This window comes from Gossypium hirsutum, chromosome D10 (assembly GCF_007990345.1).
Source record: "Gossypium hirsutum isolate 1008001.06 chromosome D10, Gossypium_hirsutum_v2.1, whole genome shotgun sequence".
Classification (NCBI taxonomy): domain Eukaryota; kingdom Viridiplantae; phylum Streptophyta; class Magnoliopsida; order Malvales; family Malvaceae; genus Gossypium; species Gossypium hirsutum.
The window spans coordinates 51,655,778-51,671,258 of NC_053446.1; the positions used below are offsets into that span (position 1 = coordinate 51,655,778).

General features: G+C 34.7%; 2 protein-coding genes across 4 annotated transcripts; one reads left to right on the forward strand and one right to left on the reverse strand.

The window, feature by feature from the left end:
* The first annotated feature begins 8,245 nt into the window (after positions 1-8,245).
* On the forward strand, positions 8,246-11,246 carry LOC107916189 (COBRA-like protein 7). Its single transcript, XM_016845337.2, has 2 exons — positions 8,246-9,098; positions 9,579-11,246. Exons 1-2 carry the CDS (start codon positions 8,552-8,554, stop codon positions 11,000-11,002), a joined length of 1,971 nt encoding a protein of 656 aa, XP_016700826.1. The 5' UTR covers positions 8,246-8,551; the 3' UTR covers positions 11,003-11,246.
* Positions 11,247-11,361: 115 nt separating this feature from the next.
* LOC107916188 (two-component response regulator ARR2) lies at positions 11,362-15,216 on the reverse strand. 3 transcript variants are annotated; one of them, XM_041103240.1, is made up of 7 exons: positions 14,967-15,215; positions 14,704-14,918; positions 14,300-14,452; positions 13,844-14,224; positions 13,360-13,436; positions 12,053-13,240; positions 11,362-11,972 (listed from the first exon to the last, which is right to left on the reverse strand). In XM_041103240.1, the coding sequence occupies exons 2-7, from the start codon at positions 14,876-14,878 to the stop codon at positions 11,901-11,903; spliced, it is 2,046 nt and encodes a 681-aa protein (XP_040959174.1). In that variant the 5' UTR covers positions 14,879-14,918; positions 14,967-15,215; the 3' UTR covers positions 11,362-11,900. The 3 variants fall into 3 exon arrangements, with proteins under 3 accessions (XP_040959174.1, XP_016700824.2, XP_016700823.2); XM_016845335.2 differs by having other exon boundaries at positions 13,360-13,433; positions 14,704-15,216; XM_016845334.2 differs by having other exon boundaries at positions 14,704-15,215.
* Positions 15,217-15,481: the final 265 nt, after the last annotated feature.

Consider the following 15,481-nt stretch of genomic DNA (forward strand, 5'->3'; position numbering starts at 1 on the left):
ATATCCCTAATTAGACTTGATATACGACATATTATTCTTTCAATCGTTTGCTCATTTCCGATTAGACGAAGGACATGTTTATGTTCGTCTACTAAAATAAATTATCTTTTTGTATTACGATCCGACCACATAATACTGCTCAATATTAGTTAAACATTAGACAACCAATAAGCAGTATTTGCTTCCATTTTGCTTTGCATGCAAAAACCATGTGAGGATAATATACAAAGTATTAATTTAATTCATGAATATTTTATTAACCAATTTGTTCGAAAAATTACAAGTTTACTCAGACAAAAGTACTACACTTAGACCACCAGATCTAATAGAGTCCGCCACGGTCAAAGGTTTGGAAAGTTCTTGGATCCCTTGGCGTTGCAACTCTTTCTTTACCTATAACGACCCGATAGTCACGGGGTGTTGGAAAATGTATTTTTGAGACTCCGTTTCCGTAAATCAGATTTGTAAATATTTATTAAAAATATTTATGAAGCTAGTTGTGAGGTTAAATATGTTTTGGTTATGTGAATTTGCATGAATTAAGAGTAATTAGATAAAATGACTAAATTGCATAAAGGGTGAAAGTTGAAGTATAGATTAAAGAAAAATTAAAGGGACTAAAGAAGCAATTATGCCATTGTCTTAAAATGAGGCGGCATAAGGTAAAAATTAATATAAAATTTAAAGTTAAAATATATATTATAATATATTTACCTTAATGTTTAAGTATATATATTATATTATAATAATAACAAATAAAGAAAGAAAAAGAAATAAAAAGAACAAATGAAAAAAGAAAATCAGAAAGGAAAGAAAAGAAAAACGGAAGGAAAGAAAGAAGAAAGACAAGGCTAGGGTTTCAAAGTTCCAAGTTCAATTGTTAGACAAGTTCAAGTTCAAAGTTCCAAGTGCATGCCAAAATTTTAGAAATTATTGAGTTTTTAAGTGTTGTCTATGTTGAATAATTTTAGTATTAGAGATTAAATTGATGTATTTTTAAGTTAAAAATGAAAAAGGATTAAATTGTAGAATAAATTATAAATTTTGAGTAATAGGGACTAAATTGTGAAAATTCAAAAATTAGGGATTTAAGTGAAGATAGGGATTTAAATTTAGTTTAAAGTGGAATTTGTGTGAAAAATATAGGATTAATTGTAAAGAAATAAAGTTAATCTCGGTTTAGGGACTAAATTGAAAATTAGGCAAATATTGAGTAAAAATTGAAATATGCAATATGATATTGAATTGTATTGTATTGATGAATTTAAATTATTTTAATTTCGTAGCTAATGTCTCATCGGAATCCTCAACTAAAAAGGGGAAATATAAAGTTGACGAGGAATAGCTCGGAATTTCTGGTTTGTATTTCTATAATCCAAACTTAGTTATTAATTGTTGTATTTTGATTAAATGTTTATGGTAAGTGCTTGAGGTGAGTGTTTGACATTTTGATAATGAATTGAATTTATATGTATATGTGATTATATGAAAAATTGATATTGGATATTGGTTGTTTTTGAATTGTGAAATTAAACCCTATTAACTGTATCGGGCTGAGTCGGATATAGATGGCATGACATAGGATTAGAAGAGTTCAGAGATTTCTTCGGCTTCGAGTCGATGAGACATTGGGTGTCAATTTATTACTTCGGATTAATTCGATGAGGCACTGGGTGCCAATTTACTTCGATTTTGTTGATGAGGCACTGGGTGTCAATTTATTCCTTTAAATTATCCGATGAGGCACTAAGTGCCAAACTGGTGTGTTTTGGTTGGATCCATGTATCCGTTCGAGCCCGAGTCGTGTTAATAGGGTTAAATGAATAATAAAGTTTTATGATTGATATTGAAATGGCATGGTATGAAAAATGGAAATGAAATACTGAATTGAAAATAGAATGTGAAATATGTTGCAAATATATGGAATATATGAGTTATATACTCATGAAATGAATATGGAATGGATAATGCAATTGTATAATGAAATGTGAAATAAATTGTGAAAAGCTATTTATATAGCAATTATGAGAATTGAGTTATTTGTGAAACAAATGAAATATGATATGGTTGTTGTAATATTTAAATATTAATATGTGTTTATATTTCAATTGTATATTTGTAATTTCTTATCTTTAAATATTCAGATTATAAAAATACCACTGAGTTTTACTCAACATACAATTTTATTTTTCGTGCGCAGGTTAGGTACTTAATTTTGATCGCCAATTCAGCATCCAACAACGGTCCCGAACTCAAACGTGGTGATGTTTATCCTTTTGAAATATGTCGGCATGTACCTAGGGTGTCTAATTAATAGTTATTTTGTGGATTGAATGTAAATGAGGTTATAAGTTTAATATTGGTTTGGTATATATATACATGTGTTTGTTTTTGAAGTTTTATTATGTCATGTTAATTTGGTGTTTAAGTGTTCATAAGCTAGGTAAAATGGATTAAATTAGGTATGTTTATAATTTGGACTTGAATGATACTTTGAAGATATGATTTGATGATATAATTGTGGTACCTATGAGGGTACATTGGTTAGGCACCTAGGATGTTTGTTTGATATGATTTGGATATGTTTGATTGTGTTTTGAATTGGTTAAATGAATGATTTTTGAGTTGCTTATTGTCCAAGCTTGCAGGGAATGATAAACTTGTTACTTAAGGTACATTTTGAGTCCACATGGCCAGACACACGAGCCTGTGAATGGGTCGTGTGAGACATACGGCTAGCACACAAGCGTACGAGGCCATTTCGAAAGGGGACACGGTCTGGCACACGGGCATGTGGCTCAGCCATATGACCCAAGTCAGAGAGTTACACGAGTACAGACACGGCTGGGACACAGCCGTGTAAACCCTGAGCTTTGAAAAGTTTTATTATTTTTCAAAAAATTCTCTAAGTTTTCGAATTAGTCCCGATTTGTTTTTAACGCATATTTTGGGCCTCAATGGCTCGAATAAGGGACAGTATGTATGAGTTTAAATTGGTTTTTGATCTGAATATAATATGATAAGAAATGATTGTAATTTATGTCTGTTTGATCGATAAGCTTCGGTAATGCTCCGAAACCCTATTCCAGCAACGGATGTGGGTTAGGGGTGTTACATTACCTACGGCTTTAGCCCACCCATTAAGGAGAAAAATGCCTCATTCTCATCCAAATTAGAAATCTGGAGCATGAGTTCACTAAACTCTTACACATATTCTCTCATTGTGCGTTGTTGTGTAAGCCGCTGCAACTTAGCCCGAGTCTCATCCTCGACATATTCTTAGTAAAATTGTGCCTTAAATTCGCTATGAAACTCTTCACAAGTCCCAATAGCGATACCACTTTGTCTTTCATATGTGGACCTACGACGCCACCTTAATAAAACAACATCAATAAAGTACGTGGCTACAGTATTTACCTTGGTAGCATCATCCATGATGCCTTAGGTATGGAATTATTGCTCCATTCCCCACAATAAGTTGTCCACAGCTTTTGTGGATCTCATCTCAGTAAACTTTTTCGGCTTTGAGACATTTACCTTAGGCATAGGTGTCGTAGCTAACACCTCATTACCCAAAGCAACTTTGCATATATTGAGCTCCCCCTTGAGCTCCTTAATTTGTTCCTTCAAGGCCAACATTATACCCTTAATAGCATCATTCTTCTCAGTTACCTCGTCCACAACAATATTCAGGACCCTTTGCATCGCATCCATATTTTCACTGAGGGCCTCTGTCACTTGGTCCTTGAGCTTGTCATGCCTTGATTCCAGCTCTATAGTACGCTCATCAACTTATTTAAGGATCTCCTTCACATCACCCATAAAGTCCTCAAGTTTGGCCACCCTTCCATATAAAGCTGACAGTATATCCCTTAATCGACTTGCTTTCTTGGCCCTCCCACGAATCTCCATTGGATCAACTTGCTCATCTACTCCTTTTGACATCTTAATCGGCACCTTCGAAACCTTAGTTCTAATACCAACTATCATGGGGCTAGAACTTAAGTTTGGCAAACCACACGACCTTAGGTGATCTATTCGATTCAAATTTGCCTAAATCAGCCTAACCCTTGAAATGGCAAATTCTCTCAAAAATTCTCTAAGGCATCAAAAAAAATATAGCGGAAGCAACTCAAAACGAAAATAGCAGCAAGAGAGTTGAATAGCCACAAGAAAGCAATACACACCAAATGTTCGAGTAAATGCTCTCAATATATTCTTAACTCAAAAATAAATGAATACAATGAGATGATTACAAATGAAAGGGGAGGCCTCTATTTATAGTTAAGCTCCACCAAAATCAACGGTACAGATTGAGCTACATCGACGGTCAAGATTAGGGCCTATCTACAATTGAGAGTAATAAGAGATTTAAATTTTATACAATTTTATCCCTTTAGGATTTACCCTATTTACCTTGGTAACTCTAGTTTGACTAGAGTGTTTCACTAGGTCACCAAGGTTTCAAGTAGATGAGTTTCTATATAGATTCCATGAGTCGGGCCAGTTTATGCAAGTCAAATGAGCCCTATTTAATAAATTGACCTCTATGGGGCATTCTGTACGCAATGATCATGGGCTTTGATCTGCAGCCCATGACACTAGATTCGAGATATAAATCATAAAGCTTGATTCAAGATATCTATATCGTATATCGTAATATTTGAGTTTAGCATGTAGATTTAAATAAACTTGTTTATTTCGTAAAAGATAAGCTTACTTTTTATGTAACTTGATTAATTATACACGAGTTTAAGTTCAAATTGAAATTTTTATCACATTGTAGAGGTTCACAAATTCAAAAAGAAAAAAAAAATCATAGCTTAGCAAGTAACATTGTTTCCAACAAATTAAACAAACAAAAGTTGCTTGAATCATTAATGTTTTAAAAAAATAAAATGTGAGACATTCAGTTCTTGCATCCCATCAATTAAATGTTCCAATTCTTAAACCTTGTTTTCTTTTTGAACTTTCTCGTCGTAACAATTGAGCTTGAGGCATCTAGCCTGAGCCTGCAAATATTTAAAAAATAAAATGAGTGTCATAATCAAAAAAGGAAAAAAAAATTATATTTGTTTATTACAATCTAATAATTACTTGTAATAAATCCATCATACATGATGTTCATATCCAAATCAGAATCCCACTGTTACTAATTAATAAAAAAAAAGTTAAAAAATAAAAAACTATGATAATAAAATTTACCATGTTTAAATATGATCGTTACTTCTTTAGCATATTTGTTATAAAACATTAATTTCCATACCAACTTTCGAAACTGACAAATTTGAACGAATTGAAGTAAAAAAATTAGTATGAGAATCAATCATATTTGAATTTCAACACTTAGCTTGCTCTAAAATTTGTTTATCCCTTGGTTCAACCGATGGAGCAACTGTTGCAAACTCTAATCTTCTGCACAATTAACTTTTGACCCTTGGATTCTAAAAAGCCCCCTAAATTAGGGTAGAATGGTTAAACCCCAACTATAAAGATTAATTTGGGTAACGGAATATAGCTTACAGCTGAAAATTTTAAAATTTTTAAAAAAAAAAGAAGAAAAAAGAGTAAATTAGGGTAGAAGGATTAAATCCCAACAATCTCATAGTAGAGGGATGAATAGTAGAATTTGACCTAAAGCTATAGGCGAAGGCACAGCAAAGAGACAGACAAAGACGTGGGCGCAACAACGGGCGGAGATTATGCAAGAAATTTGACCATTGCATTTTGCAAAAATGGGATCTCAACCAAAACTTATGTACACATTCAGCATTCTAATGTAACAGCTAGCATTTTTTATTTCCCCTTCAAACGAATTGGCCACTTTGTTCCTTTTCATTCCTTTAAAAAAGTCAGTTTCTAAATTTTTTTCCTTTTTTTTTCAATTTAAAAGTTTTAGTTCAATTATTAACATCAATCTTTATCAAAATTTATCATAATTACATTTGTTTTTTTGTCAATTATATGATGATACATCGAATGAAGGTATGGCATATTTTGGCCAAAAAAATGCTAACAATGCTAATGATTTGAGTAAGATTTTTAAGTAAAAATATAACAGAACTTAACCTTTAATTTTTATAAATATAAAGATTAAATCTCAAAATTGATTAATATACAAAAACCAAATGAAATATTTTAAAAGTTACACCTACATATTGCATGAAATTGTTATTTCATTAAAAGTTATGTTTTTATTTAAATCACAACATTGTACTTAAACTATACTTTTTTTTTCTTTAGTTGGTACTTAAACTTTTTTTTTGTCACAAGTGGTACATTAACTAATTTTCGTTACCCAAAGTGGTATCTAAACTATACTCAATTACCCAAATTAACCTTTCCGTTAAAAAAGCAGTTAGCCAATCATATTGTGACATGTGACAATTTTAACTAAAAAAATTCAAAAAAAGTTAAATATTATTTTCTTAATCTCTTTTTTTAAAGTATAAATATATTCATCTATTTTGTTCTTTACTCAAGAACTTCAACGACGAAAAATTAAAAATTTCATCAAAATACTCATCCAAACCCTACTTTTGGTGACAAAATCCAAATTTTGGCAAGCTTTTTTTCTATTTTTGAACCTCAATTTTGATTCCTTTCTCACCTCAATTCATAACCTATGTATTAGGTTTCTTAGTGACAACTTTCTTCGTTCTTTTCTATGTATTTTGTATAAAGTTAATACTAAATAAACCGAAATAAAATATGAAATCCAAATATTGGGGAGAAATTTAATGAAGAAATGCAAAGAAAAGTTATCTAAAGTGCATTACTTGTGGGAAGAGAGAAAGTGTAAAAAAAAATTAAAACATTTTAATTTAATTTAATTTGATTGTTTATAATTTAATTTAATTTAAAAATATTGTGCATCACAAAATAATTAGTCATGAAAATTTTTTAATGAAAGGGGTAATTCGGAGAAAAGGGAATAATTAAAGTATCACTTTGGGTAATCAAATATAATTTAGGAATTATGGGTAATCAAAAGAAAATTTAGATTCCAACTTTATAATTTATTAATATTATATTATAAAGTTTCAAAAATAGAATTTAGAAAAAAAAAAAAAGTGGAGCCCATTAAAACAACGGTTGGAACCTATCCCTTTTGCACACGCCACCCAATGAGTTTGAACACAAATTCAAAATAGAGAAAGAGCCAATCCTCAACGCCTTCATTATTACAACGGCAACTTCTCTCCTTTTCCTTTGTCCTTTTCTACTCTTATCAAATAATATTGTAATATCTACGAAATTAAAATTAAATAAAATCATTTACGATATCAACTCAATCATATGTATCATCCTTTTTCCAAACTTAAAAAAGGAATGTTGACCTGGCACAAATTTTTTCCACTTCACTTATAATTTGATTTACATAATCTAAAAAATGTTATTTATTTAGATTTTATGTTTTTAATTAATATATATTAGTTTAAAATTGGTAAAAAATTCAAAACACACAAAAAAATATTATAAAAACAAACAGAATCAATCACTCGCATTAGTCAGAGTGTTTTGTTGTGACGGTAAAGCAGAACAATATGCTTTCGAATTCGTTTTGGAATAAATTTCGATTTGTTAAATATTGGATTGTTATATGCATAATATGCAACAATTTTATAGTTTAATGTACGAAATTTTTTTTAATGATGAAATGGGTATGTAAAGTTTATTGAAATGTATTTTATATTTGAGATTTATTTAATTTTATTCTTTATTCTTTATTAATATTATATATAAAATAAATTTTAAAAATAACGATAAATGGAAAATGATATACTAAAACATATAGGTACTTGCATCAATAATCTTTCACAAAAAGCATCAATAAAATATATGAATATTTACTTTGTCTTTAACCCGCATATTATGCTTCTTAATGAAAGCAATTAAAAAGAGTTAATTGCACAAAAATTCTTAAATTATGACTCTTATTTTAAATTGGTCCATAAACTTCAACATATTCTGATTACATCATTAAATTATTGATCGTGTCCTTCCATTATTGAGTTAATTATACCATTAAATAACACGTAAAGCCTTATGTGATGTAATTAAAAATAAAGTTTTAAAAAAATGTTAGAACTCTTAAAATTTAAAACTAAAAATAAATGAAACCAAAGAAAAGAAAAAGTGAAGGATAGTTTTTAAAAATACTTTGAAAACCTCAAAATTTTTATAAATATTTTTTTATAACAGTTTTAATAGAAAAAGTTGAAGGCTGGATTTAAAACGAGGGTCGGACGGTGGGTGAAATTAACTTTATAAAAAAAAAAAATAGAAGCAAAAAACCAAACAAAGTTAGAAACCTAACCAAACAGCGTCATCGTCGGCTTTAAAATATTTCTTTTTTTTGTTTTTTCCCATTCTCAGACATAATCAAAAAAATCATGCTTTCAAATTCCATCCTCTACTAAGCTGTCCAAAAGCTTCAATCCAACCACACCAATTCCTCGTCTTACGCGTTTCCTTTCGCTACAAATTCTTTCATTTTTCTTTCCTTTTTTTCTGTAAACCAAAAGCTTTGGCAGCAAATTACAAATCAATGGCTTTCTACTTGAACTGCAATACCCACTTCTTCTTCAAGTTTTCACTCCTTTTCTCCCTTTTGAGCTTCTCCTTCTCCCAATCCGACGTCGTCGAGGCTCCGTCTCCGGCCGCTGATTCTTGCAACGGGATCTTCTTGTCTTATGCTTACAGTTCCGGGACCAAGTTGAAACCCACCGATCCTACCCACCAGCCCTACAGGTTCGAGTCGGTTTTGACGGTGCTCAACAACGGCGATGAGGAGCTTAAATCGTGGAAGGTTTCCGTGGAGTTTCAAAACGATGAGTTTTTGGTTTCCGCTTCGAATGCGGTTTTGGCTGACGGGACGAGTTTGCCTGCCAATGTGGGGAACGGCACCGTTTTCGCTGGGTTCCCGATGAGTGATCTCAAAACGGCGATTGAAACGGCGGGGGATTTGACTCAGATGCAAGTTCAAGTTAAGCTTCTTGGAACTCAGTTCGGAGTGGCGGCTCCTGATGTGCCCTTGCCTAAAAATATTCAGCTTGCTAATGATGGGTTTATTTGTCCCAAGGCTTCCATGCAAGGTAATAATTAAATAAAACTTGGGTAAATTTTAGTTTATTTATCTTCTTTTGAATGCTTGATTTTGTTATAGTGATTGAGTGAAAAAAAAAAGTGGGAATTGAGAAAGGTTTAATTGGAAGGCGTTTTCTAGGTGAAAAATGAATCATTTTTATAAGAATCTCAACAATTCTGAGTAGAATCTGTAAGCCTAATGTCTGGGGTCATATGTTGGGTTGAACCTATGGGATATTTCTGTTTCTTAGTATAAGATTTTATTACTTTAGCTGTTTAATTGTGAATTTGTTAACCAAGGCTGACTAGAGACTGAAAAGAAAAAAAGAACAACCTTTGACCATGTTTCAATGTTTTTATGCTCCTAATTAGGCTGAATGTTGTTGTTTAATCATAGTCTTGTGCATTATTAGTTTAGTTGTTGGATTTCACTGAATATGCCTTTGGGATATTGATGGTGTATGTTCTACTGGTGGTGGTTCTTCCAGGTAAAAACGAGATGCAAGTTTGTTGCAGGAAAGACCCGAAATTCAAAGCGAACGTTACCATAGATGAGGAATTCCTTCCTCGGCAAAGTGGCGATCTTACGATTATGTATGATGTGACCAGAACCTATGATTCGAACTATTGGGCGCAGGTTACTATCTCGAACCATAACCCCCTTGGGCGTCTTGATAATTGGAAGTTGAGCTTTGATTGGATGAGGGATGAGTTTATATATACCATGAAAGGGGCTTATCCATATGTCGTTGATTCATCTGACTGCATATTTGGCACGCAAGGACAACACTATAGAGATCTAGACTTTGCCAATGTGTTGAATTGTGAGAGGAGGCCAACAATTATCGATCTGCCACCTACAAAGGCCAATGATACAACCCTTGGACTGATCCCAAATTGTTGCCGAAATGGTACAATATTGCCGCCATCAATGGACCCTAGCAAGTCAAGTTCAGTATTCCAGATGCAGGTCTTTAAGATGCCACCAGACCTCAACCGCTCTGAGCTTTCTCCTCCACAAAATTGGAAGATCAATGGCTCATTGAACCCTGATTACAAATGTGGCCCACCAGTTCGTGTAAGCCCTAGCCAATTCCCAGACCCAAGTGGCTTGCCATCAAATACGACCGCAGTTGCTAGCTGGCAGGTGGTCTGCAATATTACACATCCCAAGGGTGCAAGCCCCAAGTGCTGTGTGTCCTTTTCTTCCTACTACAACGATTCAGTTGTTCCCTGCAGAACTTGTGCATGTGGGTGTCCTAGCAACACGGCTCGCACTTGTAGTACAACAGCTCCAGCAGTTCTTCTTCCACCCGAGGCACTTCTCTTTCCGTTTGAGAACCGAACTGCTATGGCCCAAGCTTGGGCTGATCTTAAACACCGAACAGTGCCAAATCCAATGCCATGTGGTGACAATTGTGGTGTCAGCATAAACTGGCATGTTCTTACTGACTACTCCCGAGGGTGGAGTGCTAGGATCACGATATTCAACTGGGACGAGACTGCCTTCCCCGATTGGTTTGCTGCGGTACAAATGGATGAAGCGACCCGAGGGTTTCAAAAGATGTATTCCTTCAATGGAAGTGCCTTGGAATTGAATGGTGTTAACAATACTATAATCATGCAAGGTCTTCCTGGATTAAACTACATTGTAGGAGAAACTGATGGAGCCAACCCAAAGAAAGATCCAAGGGTGCCTGGAAAACAACAAACTGTGGTCTCGTTTACCAAGAAAAATACCCCCGGCATTAACGTAGCTGCAGGTGATGGATTTCCCTCTAAAGTGTTTTTCAACGGCGAGGAATGCGCTCTACCTTCAGTATTGCCAACAAACAACAGTAACAGAGAGGGCTCCACTACAATACTCACAATCTTCCTTGCAGTTTTTGTGTTCATAATGTTGCATCAATAGCTAGGATGAGCCGTTCTTGCTGCGATGAGAGAGAGACCCGCATGGTTTTGTAACCGATACCGATTCGTTAATTCTTTCAAGTGGTTTGATCATTACATGCCATTCGATGTTACTAAAGATGCTGTGGAATTTGATAGGCTGCTCTGCTGTCTTTCTGGTTTATTGTGATATGGTCTCCACAAACTTACAAGCACATGTAAATGATCAATGATCATATAAGAATGTTGCCAACATTGATTTTCCATATTTTTTTCGTTTAGTTTCTTATAAATACAAAGCTGTGTGGGATTATGAATTTTGCATAACCTAAAACTCAATTGTCATTGGTTCAAAATTGCCATAAAAGCCATAAACATGTATAGAGCAATCGAATGATATTGAAACTTAAATAGGAAGAGATTAATACCCAGACTTTCTGTCTAGAGCAATCAAATAGCGTATGTACATAACATAGTTAATTCCTCTGATTAAGAAGAAAAAAGGAGCAAACTTAAAATCTGCTATTAGAGTTAGAGAGTTTCCCATAGTCTGCTGATACCTACAAACAGTGGCTCCACAACTTTGACAATTTTAGAGAAAGCACGCGATAATTAGTCGATTCCTGCCAGATTTCGCTACCAAATACAATCAAAATTCTGCATGAGCACCTTTGCATATCATGCAGAAGTGTATCTTAGACACTTCACCAATTATCTGGCCCTGGTAAGCTTCAAAGAAACCCAGCAGAACATGATATTCACAATGTGAAGACACCATCTTCCAACTAAGCAAAACGCAGTATCTTGAACAAACTCAAGTTCCTACTAACTTGATTGCTGAAGTGATAACTTTTCCTATACAATGGATATGTACATCGGAAACTGCAATCACGATGTGAACTGGGGTATGGAATAACACCCTACACTGGAATATTATTCATAGAATACCCGTCGAAGTCAAACTCGTTTTCAGATGATGCAACACTTTCTTGCTGCCAGAAAATGGAACTTTAATGTAAGTTAAATATTACACTCATGAAAGTGAGTAGTATAAAGATAAAGAGAACCAAACCTGTTTGAGAAGAGCACTCATGAGATCATCTTGTCCGAAGTGATCGGGGAATATATTGGCAGGGCTGGTATCGCAAACTCTCTCGGACTTGACCCTTATTGTATTGTCAACAAGAAGGTTGTTGAGATGTTGGTTAATGTTTTGTGCACTTCTGAGCTCCTTAACATCGCCGGTTGAGAACATTGCCTTGCTTGCAACAGCAGCACTCCTGTTGTGTCCATTCATTTGGCCTGAAGAAAATCCTTGTTGGCCTAAAGCAGACTGCGTAAGATCGAGGTTGCCTTGAAGAGAGTTTGAATGCTGAGAGGAATCAAATGCTATGCCGACATTCTGTAGCTCCCAACTTTGGGGTTTATGTTGATTCAAGTCGTTAAATACATCGTAACTGGGCATAAACCCTCCGGATCCTTTAGTTTCTGAGTTAACATCTTCCTGAAAAGCCCCTTTCGATGTGAGATTAGATACCCCAGGTGTACTTCCGAGAGGGAAACAGTTACCAGGTAGTTCGGAAGCATGATTCATGGGGAAATTCAACATTGAAGGAGTCTGAGAATAACCAGGGGCTCTAATATTTTCAGGGATTCCACTTCTGGAAGACACATTGGTGGCCATTCCATTGGACAATATTGGCTGCCCCATTGATGAGAGCCTAGGAGCGTGATTAATAGTGGAATCAACAAGTATCTGCCCTCTTGACTGCTGCTGCTGCTGCTGCTGCTGCCCCATCTGCATCAATAAAGGATTATTTTGGCCACTTTGTGGACCATGGGGAGGCACTTGCATATTCATGTTTCCGACTGATTGTGCAGCGTGTCGCAAGCTCACAAGCTGCTTTGGCTCCATGGTTGTTGGAATTCCATGAAGTAAATTTACTTGCTGCTTATTGGTCATATGTTGTTGCTGCCCTTCTCCAAATCTTAACTTGGGGTTTTCAAAGCTAAAGATGTTTCTTTGATCAACAAGGGTGATAGGTATGGCGGATTTAGCAGTTGCACGACCAAGCCCTGCTGCTTGGAGTCTGGCAAGACTTTGTGCAGGAAGTTGACCAGTGGCAGCAAGGGTTTGAAGGTCAAGCCCGCTGAGTGAAGACAGTGACCCAAAAGTTGGGTCTTGGGCACTGATAATAGTACTCAGATTACTCTGGTGCTGCGATACCCCACTCAGCCGTCTAAGATACAAACGATATTTCTGATCACATAATAACATGACGGTTATCAGCAAAGGACCAACAACAATTCTGAGAATTATTTATCAGATGCAAATGCAAGCAAGTGAAAAGATTGTGTATTTAGTTACCATATACAGACCTGAAGGTGACTCGCGACGTTTTCTCTGGTAAGGCCAGGAACATTCATCAACTCCAATATTTTTTTCGGAACAGCTTCTATATAAGAAAAGAAAACATAAAAATTCATAAAAATCAACTGACAAGCAGTTGCATTTGAAGTTTATTTAGAACATATTCCCCAACAGTAAAAAAAGAAATTTAAATCAACAGAATTCGATCCAAAAGCATGAGCTTAAACAAACAACAAATCACATAACAACAAAAAGAAACCAATAATTGAAGATCCACTTAGACAAATGCATGCTGACCATGCTAGCATGTTTCTACTTGGATCTTTCAGTTGTTTGCTAAAACCCTCGAACAAGAACAGTGAAAACAACAAGAACATGGCTCATGTTTTCAGAAAATAAGGACATTATTACTAAAAGTCATATGCTAGTGTAATAAAAAAAGATGTAATTTTTCAGCAAGCAAAATGAAAGAAATGGGTAAAAGATTCGTACTATCAATGCCTAGTTGATTAACCGCTGCAACAAATTGTTGATGGAGCTCGACAGACCACACAACCCTCGGCTTTTTCAGCGTAGAAGTATCATCCCTCTCATCGGTTTCCTCTTCCTCATCTTTCCTCCTTTTTGAGCCTTTCCAGTTCCCTTCATTAGCCGAGGACGAGTAATCAGCATCGTCAGATTGTTTAGGCTGCCGGTCCCCTTCTTCTACACTTCCTGACTGCTCAAACTCCTTCCACTCATTCTTCCTCTTTCGAACCACATGCTGCCATATGTTCTTGAGTGCTTCGATACGAACTGGTTTGATTAGGTAGTCGCAGGCACCGTGGGTAACGCCCTTCATAACAACCTGTTTCCCATCATCTGCTGACATCACTGCAGGGAATACAAAGTGGGATTAGGCCAAAAACATAATAAGGGTAATTAAATCCATGTGGAAACATTGCTTACTGATAACAGGGAGGTCCATTTCCAAACCAATATGCTCAAGAAGTTTGAATCCATCCATGTCCGGCATGTGCACATCACTAAGAACAATATCGTACCCATTTTTGTTCTCTCGGAGTTTGGACAATGCCGTCTCCGCTCGATTGCATTTGGTAACTGAGCAAAGCAAAAATCCAAAAAACAAATCAAGCCTTTAAAGCTAATGACATACTTGTTATGGAAAATAAGCTAATCTCAAACCCAAAGTTGTAAACCCTTACTGTTCACAAATATAAGAAAACAGAGATCATTTTCCCTTTTGTTTTTCCCACTTTGGACCCACAAAACAAAATCAACATGAGCAAAGAAAGAAAACCTCAATAATAAAACAAAGAATCAGAAGAAAGAAACATGAGTTTTGATAATACCTTTATAAAGGCAGGCTATTAGCATCTTCTCCAAGATCATTAAACAAGTTGGATCGTCATCAACAACAAGAACTCTTAAACCAGCAGGAAACTGATCACTAATTGTATCTCCTGCTTTCCAAGTGGAAGTTGAACTGCTAATTGACATGGATCCTTTTACACTACTTACATTCATGTCTTACAAAACTGACCCAGAACCAAGAAGATATATATATATATATATAGAGAGAGAGAGAGAGAGAGAGAGAGAGAGAGAGAGAGAGAGAGAGAGAGAGAGAGAGACAATCTTTTTTGCATAAAGATGCTGCCTTTCACATCTTAAACTTTAACTAAACATAAAAAAGATTGATACCCAGGTTGAAAAATTGAAAGAGGTTGAAGTTAAGGATGAAGGAGAGAGGGAGTTTTGGATTATTAGAAGAGAAAATTTATATAAAGCATTTGTGAGATTGAAGTTGAAGACATCTCTGCTTGTCTCACCCAGAAGCTCAATTTCTCTGTTTTGTGGATTATTTTATGTTTTGTTTAATAAAGTGGGTCAGTGATATAGGCATGGATCCAGCTAACTCCACATATCCAAATCTACTCAAACAAATTTACTTTTTACACTTCACTCCTTTAATTTTTACTTTATATAAGATTAACTAAAACCAAAATCCTCACCAACCATCTTTTTTATCTTTCCATTTTTTTTTAACTATTAGAGTAGAGATGGTTGTTTGAACCAATTTTATATTAAAATTCTCAAATCAATTTAATTTAAGTATTTATTATATGA